This window comes from Cupressus sempervirens, chromosome 11, assembly GCF_028749045.1.
Source record: "Cupressus sempervirens isolate cs-2001-9-10 chromosome 11, ASM2874904v1, whole genome shotgun sequence".
Classification (NCBI taxonomy): Eukaryota; Viridiplantae; Streptophyta; class Pinopsida; order Cupressales; family Cupressaceae; genus Cupressus; species Cupressus sempervirens.
This window is the reverse complement of record NC_143128.1, coordinates 92978974-92996368: the sequence shown is the minus strand read 5'-3', so window position 1 is coordinate 92996368 and position 17395 is coordinate 92978974. Positions and strand designations below refer to the sequence as shown.

Below are 17395 nucleotides of genomic sequence, written 5' to 3'. Positions count from 1 at the left end.
ATTGTACTTGATCGTGTGTTTTAGTGTGCAAGATTTATATCCCTGGCAGTGGCACATAGAGTTAGTGGTTATAATAGCTATTCATATTTTACCAATATCGTTCGTATATGGCTGATGTATCTTTTAAATGTTAAATTAAAACCTTCTCGTGATAGGTTAAATTCATACTCATTTGCATTATGTGATTAGACCAATGAGCGTGTCTATGCATTTAGAGTTCACATTGTCGAGAAGTTGTTAAGGCCTTCTATGATATTGGTTTCAGAGTTTCCAAGCTTTATTTAATTGATTTTTAATTTCTAGCAACTTTGCCATAGATGAATTCCTATTACTAAGAATAACATATTTTCATTTGGATCGATTCAAAGTCTAGCTAGTCTAACAAGCTATTTACCCTAATCGATTATTCACTCGAAAAGTGAATAAGTATTCACTCGAAAAGTGAATAAGTATTGAAGCAGGAATTTAATTCCACATTTCTCACTTTTGCAATTTGAAAATTTGACAGCTTTTTTTGAAGGATTGATTTTTTGTTCATTGTGAGAGCTACGGGTGTGGGATCTTTGCGAGGACAAACTCGTTGGATCCAGCTCAAAGGGACCTTGCTTTTCTATTATTTTTGGCAGTATCTACAGATTATTTATTTTACCTAGTTATTTTTCGTTTTAGCCCTTTTAGCTGTCAAGTAGGGCTCTCCCATTTTCATGTTTCAACTCTGTTTCTGGTAGTTGTTTGTTTGGAGGCTGAGAACTAGCATTCCCCTCTATTTCTATTAGTTGGTTTTGCCCAGTTGGTCGGGTATGAACATTTTCCCAGTTTTTGGGAAGAAGGTTTCGGGTTTCATACTGTTATGCTGGTCATTTTTGCATATGGTGTTCGAACCCAAATTTTATTAGATTTTCGTGGCTTTTGTGCCCTAAGACCAAATGGCTTTTATTTTAAAAGTTTTTTCGTTTGGGGGGTTTTTACCTTGTCTTGCATGCCATCCTATTTTATTGGGTTTTCTTGGCATGATGTTGGTCATGGACTTGGATCATCCGTCTGGGTGTTAGTCAGACCATTGTTGTACTTTTATGTTGCAATGGGATGTGTGCCACATCTATCCTCCCGAGCTTATTTTTGGTCAAGTGATATTTTGTTTGTGTCCTCATCTAGTCCTTTTGTTATGATCTTTGTGATGGTGGTGCGCCACACACGAGTACATGTGCGTACATTGTTGAGTGACTTACGAGGCTCGATCTTTCGTTTGTACTTTGGTTGAGTTATGATCATTTGGGGTTGAGTTGGGAATATGCATGCCTACGAGCACTCATCATTGGATGAGCATGGGTAGGGTAGGGTAGCATATGGAAGGAGCTTCTATCTTGTGGTCTAGCGATAATTGTGCCTAGAGGGTTGGCAGAGGAAGTTTTAATCAAGTGATAACAAAATAAAATGTTAGGTGGTAATAAAACTAAGGTAATAAAAAGATTCAGGATGTGCTCCTTTCGTTGAAAAGTGTGAGCTACCAATACTAGCTTGGGCTATTCGATGCCAAGCGACTCTCCATGGTGTTAGCCCCTACATAGTAGCCAATTGAGTGTTTAACTAGGACCTGTAGTACTTGCATTGTCTCATGTTCTTGGTTTCAGTCGTCATTATTGTCTAGCGTGAGTGTTAGCCATGAACGTTTTGCTTTATGTGTGTTTGTGGTTGAATCATTATCTCCATTAGCACGAGGAGAGTGGACCTACAGGTTTTAGATGGTTGGGAGATGTAGCTACCCATACCACTACTGGGGACCGGTGTATAAAGACAGTCTATTATCCCAGTGCGACTGTTGCTGGATGTTCTTACTTGATACTTCGAGTTCTGGAGTATGCTTCCTTATGATTTATGGTTTCATTGGAATGGTTGTATATCATGTTTAGATGATGTTAGTTTCTTGACGCATTTCCTTATTATGATGTTTAGCATATGATTCGATGATGTTATCTACTTAGTTGGAGTATCTATTGCTTGTGGTTTAGCATGTTAGGTTTCCTGTTCTTATGATGTTATTACGCGTTAGTAGTGACATCCTTATAAGATAGCTCTGACTATCTAGTTGGAAATTTGCGATGTTACGTGTGGAGGATGGCTAGGGCCTTCAAAGTCTCATGATGTCATTATAGTTGGGAGGAAATGTGCACTTAGTTTGGTTGTTTCAGTTTATTGCGATGTTGCTTCTGCTCACTGTGATGTTGCTTTCAGTACGTTCTTTTATTGCTATGTTTCAGATGGTTGTTGTAGTTTCATCTTGCAATTATAGTGTTTGAGTGTCTATGCCTTGATTTGTGGATCTGGTACTCCCTAGTGTGGAGGAAATTCAATTCTTAGCTTTTTACCTTATTGTTTCATGACTTGTTCTGGAATCTCATGCAAAATTGTGCTTTCTCGCACAAGAATGTAAAAGTTCGTGTGGTTTGTTGGGTTTCCTTGCACAACTCTTGGTAATTTCTTGCGCAAAACCCCACACCAGATTTGGGTATTTTGTCTGATGCGCCAAGTACTTCCTCATGTCGTTCGATGCATTTCCTCGCGCAAAATAAATTTTCTCATGTGGTGTGTTGTACTTTCTCATGCAGAATTTTTGTCTGTTGTTATCGTCGTGCGAAAAACAAGGGGCATCTCAACTGGTTTTCAGGGATCGCTTTTTGGTCTTTTAAGTACCCTTTGGGTTTGCTTAATTTTTCATGCTTTGACAGATCTTAGATTCTTTGAATTGTTGTCGTCTTTTGTTCTCATTTCTTTGTTTGTGAGTCTCAATTAGGTAGTGCCGTTTGAAGATTCATTGGTTGTCGAGATTGTGGTTAAGTCTTATGTTGCAATCTTTATGATCCTCGTATGTTGAGTGTCACGTGCATCTATACTTATTTTTATAAAAAAATCTTGCTTTGTATTGAATCCTTATTCCAAGGATCTCCAAGCAAGACATTACACCCAACCCCTTGTTAAATCAAGCTCATTGAGATAACCAAAATAGTTAGCTGCTCTCATGAGAATTTTCCCTTTTTCTTTCATTCACCTAAACTAGCCTCCCACATTTATGTACTTAGAGTGCAAACAAATAACTTTTATTTTCCTCCAAAGCATTACCTTTTAGATAGATGGAAACTATGTGCTTACCAAAAGAACCCACTAATGCAATCTTACCAAAGCTAATATAGAGCCCAATTATTGTTCCAACTTAAAGAAGGCTGTTCTATTTATATAAGATAAATTCTCATGTTTTTCCATGAAAAACATTTCTGTTGATGGATTTCATCCAACCTTCACCTCCTTCAAGCTCCCATATTATTTTGCATACGTATCTCTTGGTATTTGCAACACCTTTCTCTTTCCTCTCTCTCTTCTGGTAACCTGAACACCTAAACAAGGACAGAGTGACACCATCTCATCCTCTTGATGCTTGTCGTACCCATTAATGGTTGTAAATGCAAGCCATTAAAACCTGCCAATATAACATAACTAATGGCAAGAAGAAAAGCATTGTGTCCTATCATAAGAAAGAGGACTCGCCTCATTAACTCCTTTCACGTGTCCTTTGTCCCCCCTCTGAGCCATTCCAAATGATGTGATAGGTATCCCATACCAAAATAATTGACATGACTGATCCATTGTAGACATATTCAAGAAAATAAACAAAAGTTGTGAATAAATACCCTGGTACAGTGAGCAAGAGACTATAATAGCAAACATGGATCTAAGATTGATGTTTGGCATATATCACAACATTCATATACTGCAGCAATGAGTGCATCCACTAATAAGTGTGATTTTTTAAAGCATATTTTGGTTATTTGTCTACTAACCTACTTAATGTTGCTTGAAGTCACAATTGCAGTTAAAGTCATCATCTATCTCAAGTGCAAGAATGACATTGAGAGCATATATTCCAAATGGAGGACAAACTGTGCTTGGACATTTATAGGTAAAGACTACAAGGAGAAGCTACAAACTTAAACCTCTAAGATGAAGAGAATCCACCATATTCGAGTAAATTAAAGAATATGCTCTAGACTTAATCAGTAATCAGTTGCGGAAAGTTGCATTCATATGAACTGTCCATTGAATAAAGAGAAAAGACACGTACTACCATCTATTTTATTTTATTTTATTTTCTTGGATGCACAAGGAGACCTTGAGGATACATTGCGAAGAAAGTCAAAATGGCAAGGAGACCAATAACAGTTATATGAAGAAAAGGTACCGAGACAAGCAAGACGTGCCTCAAGGAGGAGAACAGATTAATCTTCAGGTTCCCAGATCTTCTAAAACAACAGCTTTTATAGGATCTCAAAGCTTCTTAAACAGGGAAGATATGATCCATAAGAATCCAAAAGACTTATCAACCAGCTTGTAATTCCTCAAAAAAATACATTTTGCATAGTGACTATAAAACTAAATAGAACAAGATATTTGGTTATTCATAGGGCAGTTCAAAATTCAAATGTACCAGGGCAGTTACAGATGTGTCATGATAGTTCCAAATTATATGCTGACCGCAATGCCTCGATTCAGTTCTCTACTGATGCATTTACTCATTTTGCACATTTCAAGTTCATAATTTAGACCAAAGTCAATTGTCATCTTTTCAGTATTGCAGCAAGTATTCTGTCCTTTCTACTTTGCATCTTCCAACAATTCCTAGCATAAAAAACATTTCTTGTTGCTTTTAAGTAATAAACAAATCCAACCTTAGTATGGATTTTCTGCATTTACAGATCAGACTTCTCTTAGTGAACCAAAGCACAAACTGGTTTAATAATATCAATTCAAGAGTATCTAGGTGTCTTTTAGCATCCCGCTGTAGTACACCTGCCACTTATTACAAACATGAAAAAGGTGAAGTAGTTTGAGTCCGGCTTAGAATTGGATTAACCTAGATTATGCATATTTCAGGAACCAAGGAAACAACTCCAGTCAACAAATTAGATCTTGCTGGCATTTTGTCAATACAGTATTTGTCTTCACCCAAGTATCCAACACGGTAATGAAAATTAAAAGCAGCTAACGCTTCATTGATGGATATGTGTGGTTATATTCTTTCATCTGACCGAAGCTACTGAATCTACTTCATCGGCCTAGCAACACATTGGCAAAATAGAAACCATGCCCGTAAGATGATATGATTAAGTTTTACTGCAAGAATGTTTAATCACTTTAAAGAGCTTTGCAGTTTCCTCTCCATAATCTTGTTTAGCATTGTCTGCAAACATAGTTGTTCCCAATTTATCTTTTATGTTGTATTCAACAGCTTATTCTAATTCTTGATGTATTCCCATATTTTTCATGTGCATCAGGAGGTTTCTCCACAATGGCATCGGCCCATCATGCAGTTCAGTAATTATTTTTACAGATATCCATATCAGTTCCAAAAGATGTCATTTTCGCTTCCATCAGAAGTACACTGGTTGCCTACAGGTTCGTTCACCTCCTAATTGCATTTGTTGAAAAATTGAAATATGTTGATGGCCCTCTCACCATGCCAAGAAATATTTTCAAATTAATTTACATCCTCCATATTTCAATATGGAATGTGTATAGAGGAACCGAAGCAAAATAATACGATTGTCTTACCCATTATGCAACCTTATGTTAGGGGCTAGCCAAACGTAGCATCACCAATAATCTCCACAAGAGCAATGTCCATCCTTGAAATGATGGTAACGGTTGGTATCCCTTACGACAATTTCTCTTGCAGTGATCTTGGAGATGAACTTGCTTGCAGAATGGCAGTCGCCACATACTCTTAGATTTTTGACAATTCGAATAGTTCTTCCAGCAGGTGTATTTATGAGCCCGAAGGCAATTGCAAGCCTTTCACTATGGTGGCGAAGAATTTCTTCCTTCTCCTCCTCCTTTACATCGTTTAACACAAACCTTGTATCAGGAACATATCCCGCAATCTTCATTTCCCGAGACAATATCTCCAACTTCGTGAAGATTTTGTGTATTTCTGGGTGTGATCTGTCTCCTCCAATGAAATTGTGAACATCTTTGTTAACTTCAATCCAACTGCATCCGGGTGTCTTTTGTATGCCTTTGTCTTTCATCATTCTTCGTATTCTTCCAATGTCATCCCACCTACCAACTACAGCATACATGTTTGAGAGAAGCACATAAGGTGCTGCGTTTTTACAGTCCAACTCAAATATATGTTCTGCTGCCCATTCCCCTAGCTCTATATTATTGTATAGCCTGCAGGCACTAAGCAGACTTTTCCACACAGCAGCTTTAGGTTGCACTGGCATTTGGTTGATAAAATCACGTGCTTCATCAAGACGCCCAGCACGACCAAGAAGATCAACCATGCAACTATAATGATCCATACTAGGTATGATTTTATAAAATTCACTCATGTCTTTGAAGCATTGATAGCCTTCATCCACTAAACCTGCATGACTACAAGCAGATAGAACACAAAGAAAGGTGATTTCATTTGCTTTCACACCACTGGTTTTCATCTGCTCGAAGAGTTCCAAGGCCTCCTTGCCACGGCCGTGAATTGAATACCCCGTGATCATCGCTGTCCATGAGACAACATCTCGTTGATACATTTTATCAAACAGATAGCGTGCCTTCCGAATAACCCCACATTTTGCATACATGTCAATCAGAGCATTAGCCACATTAACATGAGGATGCAATCCATTTCCAATAATTTTTTCATGGATCTCCCTGCCCTGTTCAAGAGCTGCGAAATTGGCACACACAGGAAGTATACCTGTGAAGGTCATTGAATCTGGCCGTAACCCTGCCAGGTGCATTTGCTGATAAAGCTTCAGAGCCAACTCTCCATTTCCATTCACTGCAAACCCTGCAATCATGACATTCCATGACAACAAGTCATGTTTAGGCATTTCATTGAAGATTTCCATTGCCTTGTCAACTAATCCATTCTGGGCATACCCTGCAATCATAACATTCCACGACACAACCGTTCGTTCCTGCATTCCATCAAACAATTCACGAGCCTTCTCCATGCTCCCACACTTTGCATACATATCCACTAGTGCAGTCATGACGATCACATTAGAATAAAATCCACCTCTTATTATCGCTAAATGAATCTCCATCCCCTTTCTCAATAACCCGGATCTCGTACAAGCAGGGAGAACACTGACAAAAGTGAATTGATTAGGACGAATGCCCATTAATTGCATTCTGCCAAACAACCCCAATGCCTCCTCAGGATCCCCTCGTGATGCATATCCTGCAATCAGGAAAACTTCTGAGAGACGAAGAGAATTACGGTATGGTTTGCCGAGCGTTATGTTTCTTTAAAAAAAATTGTATGCTAATGTATATGGACAATAATCTTAGTTTGCAGTTAACACTGTAAATTATAACAAATCTGATATTTTGTGAGAACCTCTCAAAGCTCTGCTTAAAAGAGGATTAAACTTAACGACACCTCGAGTACCATATATAAATCATTATCTGAGAGAGGCCAAATTTGACAAATAATTATCATTTTTTTAATGGAATGTTGATATAAAACTCGTTATCAGGAAAATAAACCAATTTTGACATGTGATTATCTTCTTTCTTAATGAAATGTTGATATAGAGTTCATCTTCAGGGAAAGAAACTGCTTGGGAAGTTTCAGCCTCTAAGAATTTTAGCTCGAGCCATTGTCACTTGCAAAAGGCCAACCTTACCAGGGAATCTAGTAACTCTATTGTTTTCTTTTTGTACATTCGTAATTGGTGTGTTTTCTTTTGGATGTTTCAATGGGGAAAACAACTACCAGTGGAAGTGGCCATTACAAATACCTGCCTGCAATCATGGCACTCCATGATACAACATTTCGATGAGGTATTTTGTCAAACACACGGCGTGCCTTGTCTAGTCTCTCGCATTTAACATACATATCTAAGAGTGCATTTGCAACAGGAACTTGGCATTCAAACCCATTTCGTCTTATCTCTTCATGGATCTCCTCCCCCTTTTCCAGAGACGCCAAGTTAGCGCACGCAGAAATAACGCTGGCAAAGGTGAACCCATTAGGCAAAATCCCTATTTGTTTCATATTGTCAAATAGTTTGAGTGCCTCCTCTGCAGGGCCGTGTTTTGCATAGGCTGCAATCATTGTAGTCCATGCACAGACATCTCTTTCAGGCATTTCGTCAAACAATTTGCGAGCATCTACCTGCCTTAGGCACTTAGCATACATGTCAACAATTTTGTTATATAAAATCCTGTTTCCTATTCCCGTCTTGTTCATGTGGGCATCGATTGTTTGCCAACTGATAAAGATTTGTACTCAATGCAGACCTGTAATAAATAAATAAGTATAGGTACAATTTTCAGCAATCTTGTTTGTACTGCTTAAAACGTGCTGAGCTTCCTTCAGCCAGCCTTGTAAACGAGGCAATTTAGGAGAATTTATTATTAAAAAAAGTAGCCTATTACAAAATGAAAACCTTTTGGATCAACAAAAGCTTAAGAGAGACTCCCGAGCATTCATTCTCCTGCTAGCAATGATTAGGGATCAAGATGTTGCAACTAGTTTTAGTCCTTATTGCTCAGAAGCTCATCTCCACTGAGGCTCCCTGAACTTAAACCAGCCATGTTGCATGCTAGCCCGAGGATTTTATGGAAAATGAGTGTTGTCTCTGCCCCTTGAACAATTACTGGCCAAAAATACTATACAGTATTAAAATCAACTCCAACACTGCTTTTTCGCTCTTCTATTTGAAGGAAGAGAAATGAAGAAAATTATTTTTATCAACTTTTAGAGGTTAAAGATAGCCTATTAGGTAGTGTATTTGGACTGATTTTTGCATTTCAACTCTTCTCTAGTATAATTAAATTTTTTATTTTTGTTTTGTTATTTGACATTTCAGTTCATATATATATATAATTTGTTTCATCAATTGAAGTATATCTTTGATGACCAAATCAATTAAAGGGTTAGCTATCAAGATATTAATATAATTGGTATTTGTCCTTGAAGGCATCACATTCTAAAATGAAAAGCTTTTCTATTTACACAGTTTTAGGAGTGCAAAGAATACTTTTTTTTCCCAAGTTTCTTTTGGTCTTTTCAAATGTGCCCAATTTCATGATGAAGTTGATGTGAGTTGGTGCTTAATTGAGCAACAAAACTTTTGGCTCTCCAAAAGATATTTGAATGAATGAATGATAGCCAACAAACTAAAAAGTAAAATCGTGAAACAAAAGGCCCCACCAACTAGATCTATTCTTCCTTTTGCAACATGGATCTTATGGTGTGCATCTTGGTTGGGAAATTCGCAACCCTTATTCTATTTTCTTTTTCAAACAACTTAAGGCATTTAATTTAGTTTATCAATATAATTGATTTGAATATCCTTGTCGAGTGAACACTCCATGATGTGATTTTATTATGCCCCCATCACTTCTAGAGTGCAATAGCAACATTTTATGTTTGTCCACTTTTCTTTAGGTATCACCCATCATCTGATTTCACATCTATGCTAATGTGACCTAGTTTTTATTTCAGCATGTTACATTTTTGCTTTCCATTTTAATTTATTTCTTGTGTAGTCTTTTGAGCATGATCATGAAAGTCCATCAACTTCATTTGGTTGTGTTCTATAATATTAATCCTTCTTGTTCAAATTGTCATCTCGACAAGCTTAGCTTATGCCACAGATTAAGTGGCTCCAAGGGTTTTATAAAGAATAAATATCGTCGCTCCATATGATGATTAGGTCAAGCAAGAAAGTATTTTAGTGTCGACTTTGTTACAATATTTGTTTAAAGATGATAAGATTGGGAAGAATAAGGGAGTTCATTGTTATGTTTCTTAACGTTAGATCAAAAAAGTCTAGAGGTTAGAAATACAAGATTTGTTGTCCAAGAATTTATTTGACCCCATGAATATTAAAATTCTTCTATTTTATTCTATTTGAGGAAAAGTTATCACTTGTATTTTTCTCTATCATTTGAATATGTACTCAAAAGTAAAAGTATAAAGTTAACACAGTTCATTCATCTTCCCATAGTGGACTTTTTTGGAGTTGGATATAAGATTGTATGTTTGGTATGTAGTGTTTATTCTCTATTACCTTCCATATTTCCCTTTTCTTGAGTGTGATTTAGGATAGTATTTTTTTTAATAGGTAAAAGGCCATGAGGCCCAAGATTCTATTTAGATTTAAAAAACCATCTCAATTGGGAACCAAAAATTAGAGATGGGTAGGTATCCTTGGTGTAGCCCTAACATAAATATCTCATAGTGATTTATCCAAAAAAAATTAGCGCTTGTTTTCATTTATGAGTATATAACTTTTCTCTTGATAGTTCCTTGTGAAAATAACCTGAAAATCAAACTTGGCTATGATCATATTGTTAGAACGAGAAGAAGTATGCTTCGTAATCAAAACTAAAACTTATCTCCTACTAACTTTAATTTTAAAATCAACTGATATATAAGGAAAAAATTTAAATAACTGAAAATATGTCACTTATTAGCATTAAACTCCCATGATATCAACAAAATTTAACATGTTAATTTTGAAAGTAAAAATTTTAAACCAATTTTTCTTTAAGAACAAGTGTCTAACTTATACTTATCATATTAGCTTGTCTTATTAGAATCTCTTCTCCATATACTTCTTTGTTAGCGAGATCATCTTCTTCTCTATTACCTTCCCTATAAATATGTTTTATGAGTCTTTCTTCGAATTGATCAATGATGGCTAGGGAATATTTAAGTTTTGAATTAAGATTCCATTTTGGGGTCTTTCTTTTTCTTAATGCATTTAGGATAATTTACGAGTCTCCTTCGATAACTAATTTGTTAATACCTATCTCTCTACTTAGAGTTAAGCCTTCTATTAGGGCCTCTATTTCGGCTAAGTTATTAGACATTACTCCTAAAGTTTTGGCGTGTTTAGTTAGGCATGATCCATTACCTAAGAAAATAATTCATCCTAAGTTTGTTGGTCTTGGATTACCTCTAGAGGCCTCGTCAAAATTAAACTTTGACCATCCTACAGGTGGACATTCCCAATTACATTCTTTCCTAGCAATCTTTTTGGATTTTGTGTATATCATTGTGGGTTAATTAATTTGAACCAATTTTTACATGCATATGTGCATCCCAGATTGAAAAGAAACCTTCCTCCTTATATGGGTTTTGGATATTATTGTTAGCTACCTAGATAATACAAGCCTCCAGTTTATTAGAAAAGGATGTTAATTGTTGGCAATTTGGCTAAGAGGATATACTTAGGTTGTCATTTATGGAAACATATTACTTGTATTAAGTTAGCATATCTTGGAGATACAGTTTTGGGTTGATAACTTAGAAAATTGTCTAAGTATCACATAATTTATCTGTCAGCACAGAAATAGTTTTGGTTGGCCTAGTTCACACACAACAAGTTAACATATACATAGTTACCTTGTGATAGTATAGAGTGTCAGGATATCGTACCTATGTGTGTGACTCATTATGAGAAGTGAGATATAGATGATTTAGTGATTACAAGTTTGCATAGGTAGAATAGGATAGAGATAAGAAAAGGAATATTTTATGTTAAGGAATTGTTTTGTTTATAAAAACATTTAATTAACTAATTAGGGATGACATCCTAGATGTTAATCCTAAGTGAGAAAAAGTCAATTTTACATTTTGGGACATGCGTGAAAACATGAAGGCCAACATAGCATAATAACATGGTATAAAGGAAAGAACTTTGGATGCAAAGTTATGTGATATTTCTTTGTGATAGTTATGTTATTATTTTGTGATGTGAATTTGATGTCGAGATCAGTAAGAGGCAATATATGTGAAGATTGTACAGAGAACTACAAAGGTAAAATCAGATATTGAAGATATCAACATTGGCAAGAGGTTTTTGTATCGATACCTTTTGTGTACATCATATTATTGTAGATTGTATTTTTGGGCAATGGACTTATATTACATACATTTTATAATTCTAATAACAACTCTAGAACAGAGTTGAGGCTTCTAAGAAGGCTTAGTCATCTAACAAGGATAGAGACACTATATAGATGTAATAGACTCCTAACAGTGTCAATATATTTCACAAGATACCTTTGATTACTGGATCATTTTGTGGGTAGCATCCCCACTGGAGTTTTCCCTTGGTCAGGGTTTCCCTAGTTAACAAAAAATGGTGTTATGAGTTGCATTTTTTTTGGCTATGTTTTATTTTTAGTATATTTACATGTGCATGTTTTAAGGTTGTAAAAGATATCCATAATTGGGAAAAAGTTATGAAATATTAATTCACCCCACCCCCCTAGCATTTCACATTTCTAACAATTGGTGTCATAGCCCAATTAATTAGAGAAGGTATAATGAGTAAGATCTCTATGGATATGGACCATTTACACAAGAACTTGAAAGTAGATTTTGAGTAACTTGACATAATCACAAAAGAAAGAGGTACTCTAAAGGATAAATATGAACGTGCAAAAGACTACATTAAGAAGCTGAAAGACTTGACATAAAATATATTCGCTCCAAGAAATATTCTAAAGATCAGACCGAGGAAAGTGATGAAGTTTCAAGGCTTAAGAAAGAGAATGAGATCCTAAAGCATGAGTTCAAAATTACAAACCTAAAGTTGAGTTTGAAGGATGATGACAAGAAGATTGAATTAGATTTGAGATCTGAGAATGTAGATTTGAAATCCAAACTTACCAAGATGACATTTGAACTTGAATCTTCAAAACTACAATATGGAGAACTTGATAAGTACAATGATATTGTAAAAGGAGAACTTACACAAACAAAAAAACATCTTGAGAATTTTCATTCAAGTAATGAGAAGATCATAGCACAAAGACCATATTATGATAAGACTAGTCTTGGATACTATGAAGGAGAATCGTCAAAGAGATATTAGGTTATAGAGGAACTAGATCTTGTGATCCAATAGCCTGAGAAATAACAAGAAGATCTAAAAAGGGTCAGGTCTAATCAATCTCAAGATGTACCTAAACAATATGAACCAACTAAAGAAGTGAGGAGGTAATTTACAAGAAAATGTTATGCATGCAATGAAATTGGTCATATGAAGTATTGTACAGGTAATTTTACTAACCCTATCTCTAGTTATTATTATAATTTTTATGATTATCATAGGCATAGAGCTAGTGAATGTAGAAAACATAAATTTAATAATATTATGTATCAAGGCACTAACCCTACAACAAGTAGACCTATTGGAGGAACCAATGTTATAAAGAGTGGAATCATGTGTTATAAGTGCAACAACTTTGGACATATTGCTAGAGATTACACATTATAGATTACTCAATCAAGATCTAGATATGGAAACAATGTGATAGCATGTCATATTTGTAACAACATGGGAATACAACAAGATTTTGTAGGATGAACAACATGAGACTATCAAACAACATGAAGAACAACACAAGGACACAAAACTTTAAAAGGAGTGTGAACTATGTCAAAAGAAATGAAAATAGCAATGAAAGTCATAAATAAAATGTGAAAGAGCATGTAGAAAACTTCAATGAAACATTTGTTAAAGCTAAGACTCCTGTCTAATCAATATAACACCCTTTTAGTTGCAAGATTGGACATCCCTTACCACCAAAGTACTATGTTGATTTTCATTAAATGTCAATCCGGGAGCGTGAACTTGAGATGATGTCTGCAAAGTATATGCTCTAGTTTTTACTAAAAGTCACTACTACTTTGAATGCAATAACCGTTAAGGAAATCTAGTTTATCCAAAGGAAAGACGACTATCAAATACTTGGAAGAAAAATCTAATTATTTAGCCATACATCTATGCACCTATTGCTGCAAGAACAGTGACTACTTTTGTTTCTAGTGGCTGCAAGAACAGCAGTTTTTAACTTTAACTTAGAAAACTGAGTTTAACTCCTACTTACTAAAGTAAAACTCCACCTTCTGCATGGCCCCCCACGGAGGAATGAAGGAAAGACAAACTCAGATAAAAGTGTAGAAACTCAACAAAGGCATGTATTCATCAAATATGCAGTATTACAATAACTTAGGAAAAACAATAATATGTCTATCAACTCTGTCTGTCTATTCACTACTTAACCTCATAGATACAAACAAGGTCTTATTTATAGGGAAGAACAAAAAACTCCTAAAACTACGACTTCCTCATAAAGGAAAGTCAGTTACAACTTTAAGACTACAAACATGCAATTGTAAAGACATTAATTCTCGCTTAAATTCCCCACAAATATAGAGATCATAGTAAATGCTAGATTTGCTCATTTATCTGTCTTCAAATAGCTCTCCAAGAATCCAAGTATCGTTCTTTGCATGTTTAATTGATTGAATTGATGCTTACTTCCTTACTTAGCCGCTTTATCAGGTCCCACTTGGTTATTCATTAAAACAGGTCCCTTCTGACTTTGCCACCAAGTCTTCTAGCTACAATGGTGTCATAACGCTTCTCCTTAATGTCATCAATGCTTCAGCGCTATTCCTTCGTAGCTCGTTTAACTCTCACACAGCTTGCATCCTATGATCAACATTTAATACACATGAGACTTCCCACAAACATTTTTTAGCTTATAAAGAAAAGGCATTAATTATTCAACTAACAGTTTTTGCAATCTCTTCAGCTGTAGGAAGATCTACCCATATCAAACATTCACGAAGAAAGATTTTTACCACAAGATGAACCCCTTTTTAAATACAATTTTGATTATCATTTTATGCCCTGTGTCCATACTTTATACATCAAAAGTTTAAAACATTTATACTAAAGGATGATAAAGTTCAGTATGTTATAGACAAATGTTCACAAAAAGGGCTAATAAAACTTCTATTTCTTCATGTCATCATTTTCCCCCCCAACCATCCTGAGGCTGGTCCCTTCAGCATCTATAGGTTTCTGATCCTCATCCGCAGTCTGAGGTCATTGGCGATTTTCTCTCCTGATTCATGAGCTCTATAATTGAAATATCCATGATTTTGTTTCAATCTTTCCCATTTCTGTTCTTCAGCAGTCATGTTATATTCAGCAAACAAATCATATTTTCCAAGCATAGGATGCAAAAGTATTGGTAGTTGGAAAGGAAGAGGTACCCAATAATTTTCTTATTTCTTCCCAACGTCAGATACCTGGGCATCCTGCTGATGGCTAATTCCAGATTTTGGGGAGAGTGCAACTCCCTGGTTTTCAGGTCTTCTAGCAATCGAATCCATCTTTGAAGAGAAGCTTGTATAGCATCAGGGGCATTTTCAGAACAATGCTACTCCCAATCCAGAAATGTCTTTTTGTGAGCAGGGTGGATTTTGGCAGCAGCATTTTGATTATTGCTAATGGAAAGCCAATCGAAGAATACTCTATAAGTGTTTTGTATTTCTGGCCGAATGTACAATGATTCAAACATTTCCTTTTCCTTGTAAGGAGCAGCCTGGTTCTCTCGATTGATCTCATTCTGCATCCATGACATAACGGTCCTAAACTGTACATCTCCCACATATAACAATGAATTCCAATCTTTATCATTTGGTACAGCAAGACTATGAACATATAATTCACAAAGGAGATTCTTCAGAGTTATTCGAACTGAATTGAATGTTGCATAAAATTCCTGAGGAGTATGTAAGGAAGGGTTCAACCCCCCAGTAATTCAAGATAACTGAAAATTAATCATTTGCTCTTTTAGGAACAGTGTGTAAACTGGAGATGGGGACCTGCAATTTATAAGCTCTGGAATGAGCTCTATGATCTTTGTGACACGTTGCTGCAGGATCTTAATTTCATTATCCTTTTCTTCAATTTGTTGTGCTTGTTCCCCAATAGTTCTGAGCATTTGTTTCTTCTCTAAATCCCAATTTGTTTTTTCCCATTGAAATTGTTGGAACAAATTAAAGCTGGTTGTTAACGGAGTGGAAATGTCTAGTTGTGTATGACGACGGATGATAGGTCTATAATCTTCAAGGCAGTACTCAGGATGATGGTGGTTAGCAATGCTGTCATCCTGAGAATGATGTTGTTCAACAAAATTATTATGTTGACAAGCAACAGTGTTATCAACTTTTTTTGAAGGGGCAATGGTTGCAGGATGGGGTGCAATAGTCATTTGTTGTTGAAATGTTTCAACAATTTCCTGAACCATTTCTTGTACAACAAATGGATATTCCTTTGGTGGTAGATTATCAATTTCCTCCGTTGGGTGTCCAACCTCAAGCACTATTTCTTCTAAGGACTCTGTGTCACTATCAACATTAATAGGACTATTCAATTTTGTGAAAATTTCCTCAGAATTATTTTTATGTTCAGGAGTAGGTGTTGTGTGCTCTGGTGACTATGTAGGTGTAGGTATTGGAGTTTCAATATCAATAGGTGGTATAGGTGGCGCAAGAGGTTCAGTTCTTATATTCACCCCATACATTTTGGTGACTCGTCGTGGGGTAAAAATTGGTTTCTTTCCCTTATCAACAGATTTCCCTTTCTTTAGGTTAAGTGCAGGTTCTTGTGATACTGGAGGTACTTCTTCTGAACCTTCCTGTGCAGTAATTGTGTGTGAGTTTCTCTTCCTAGGAGTTGAGGCTTCTATGGTTGAAATTTTCCTCTTTGTAGTTTTAGGCGTATAAGTAGAAGCCGAAGCTTCTTGAGTCGTTCTATATACTACTTTTTTGACTCCTACAAAAGTTTTCTCTCTTGTCCCTACTCCTTGCCCTTTAGGTCCACCCCTTCTAGGTCCCTCTGACCTTAACTTTACAAAATCATCCCATGTTCCCAAGTGTTGCCTGGTCAACTCCTTTTCAATTATAGCCCTAATCAAGCAATGGTGGGATACTGACTCGATTTTTTCTTGTTGTACATAGGTAGCTTGCCTTTTGATGATATTATAAAGGAAACTTGGAAGATTTACAGGACAATCCCCATGTCGCAAACCACTCAGAATTTTAAAATGAATAGCATGCAAATAGGAATATCTTCCTTCACAGGTAAAATATCTTATGATAAATTTAGCAAGGTGGATAAATTGCAGAGGGAGAGATAACCGTAATGTACCTTTCTTTTTGTTTTCCTCTGGCTGAGGATCTCCCGGTACTGAGAATTGCTCTTTTGCTTGTCCTGCATCCATGTCCTCTGTCCAACGTTCTCCAATTGTGGGTAACCCAGAAACTTTTGCCACCACTTCTTTGGTGAATTCTACCCGAATGCCCTTAATAGTTGCATACCCATCCCTCAATGTATTATGAAATTGGAGCGCAATTACTTGATCAAACTGCTTCAAACTGAGATAATAAGCCAGCCAACCTCGTTGTTGAAACAAACTACATGTTGTTGGGTCTACCAGTAAGACCCTATGATCTATTGGTTCATGCCGCTGAGGTTCTCCACGCATATTTTTGAAAAAACAAATGTTAGCA

General features: G+C 36.1%; 1 protein-coding gene across 1 annotated transcript; it reads right to left on the bottom strand.

Annotated features, from left to right (window-relative positions):
- Positions 1 to 4417: 4417 nt before the first annotated feature.
- LOC149528385 (pentatricopeptide repeat-containing protein At1g11290, chloroplastic-like) lies at positions 4418 to 8288 on the bottom strand. The gene is made up of 2 exons (XM_089810772.1): positions 7804 to 8288; positions 4418 to 7237 (listed from the first exon to the last, which is right to left on the bottom strand). The coding sequence occupies exons 1-2, from the start codon at positions 8249 to 8251 to the stop codon at positions 5643 to 5645; spliced, it is 2043 nt and encodes a 680-aa protein (XP_089666898.1). The 5' UTR covers positions 8252 to 8288; the 3' UTR covers positions 4418 to 5642.
- Positions 8289 to 17395: the final 9107 nt, after the last annotated feature.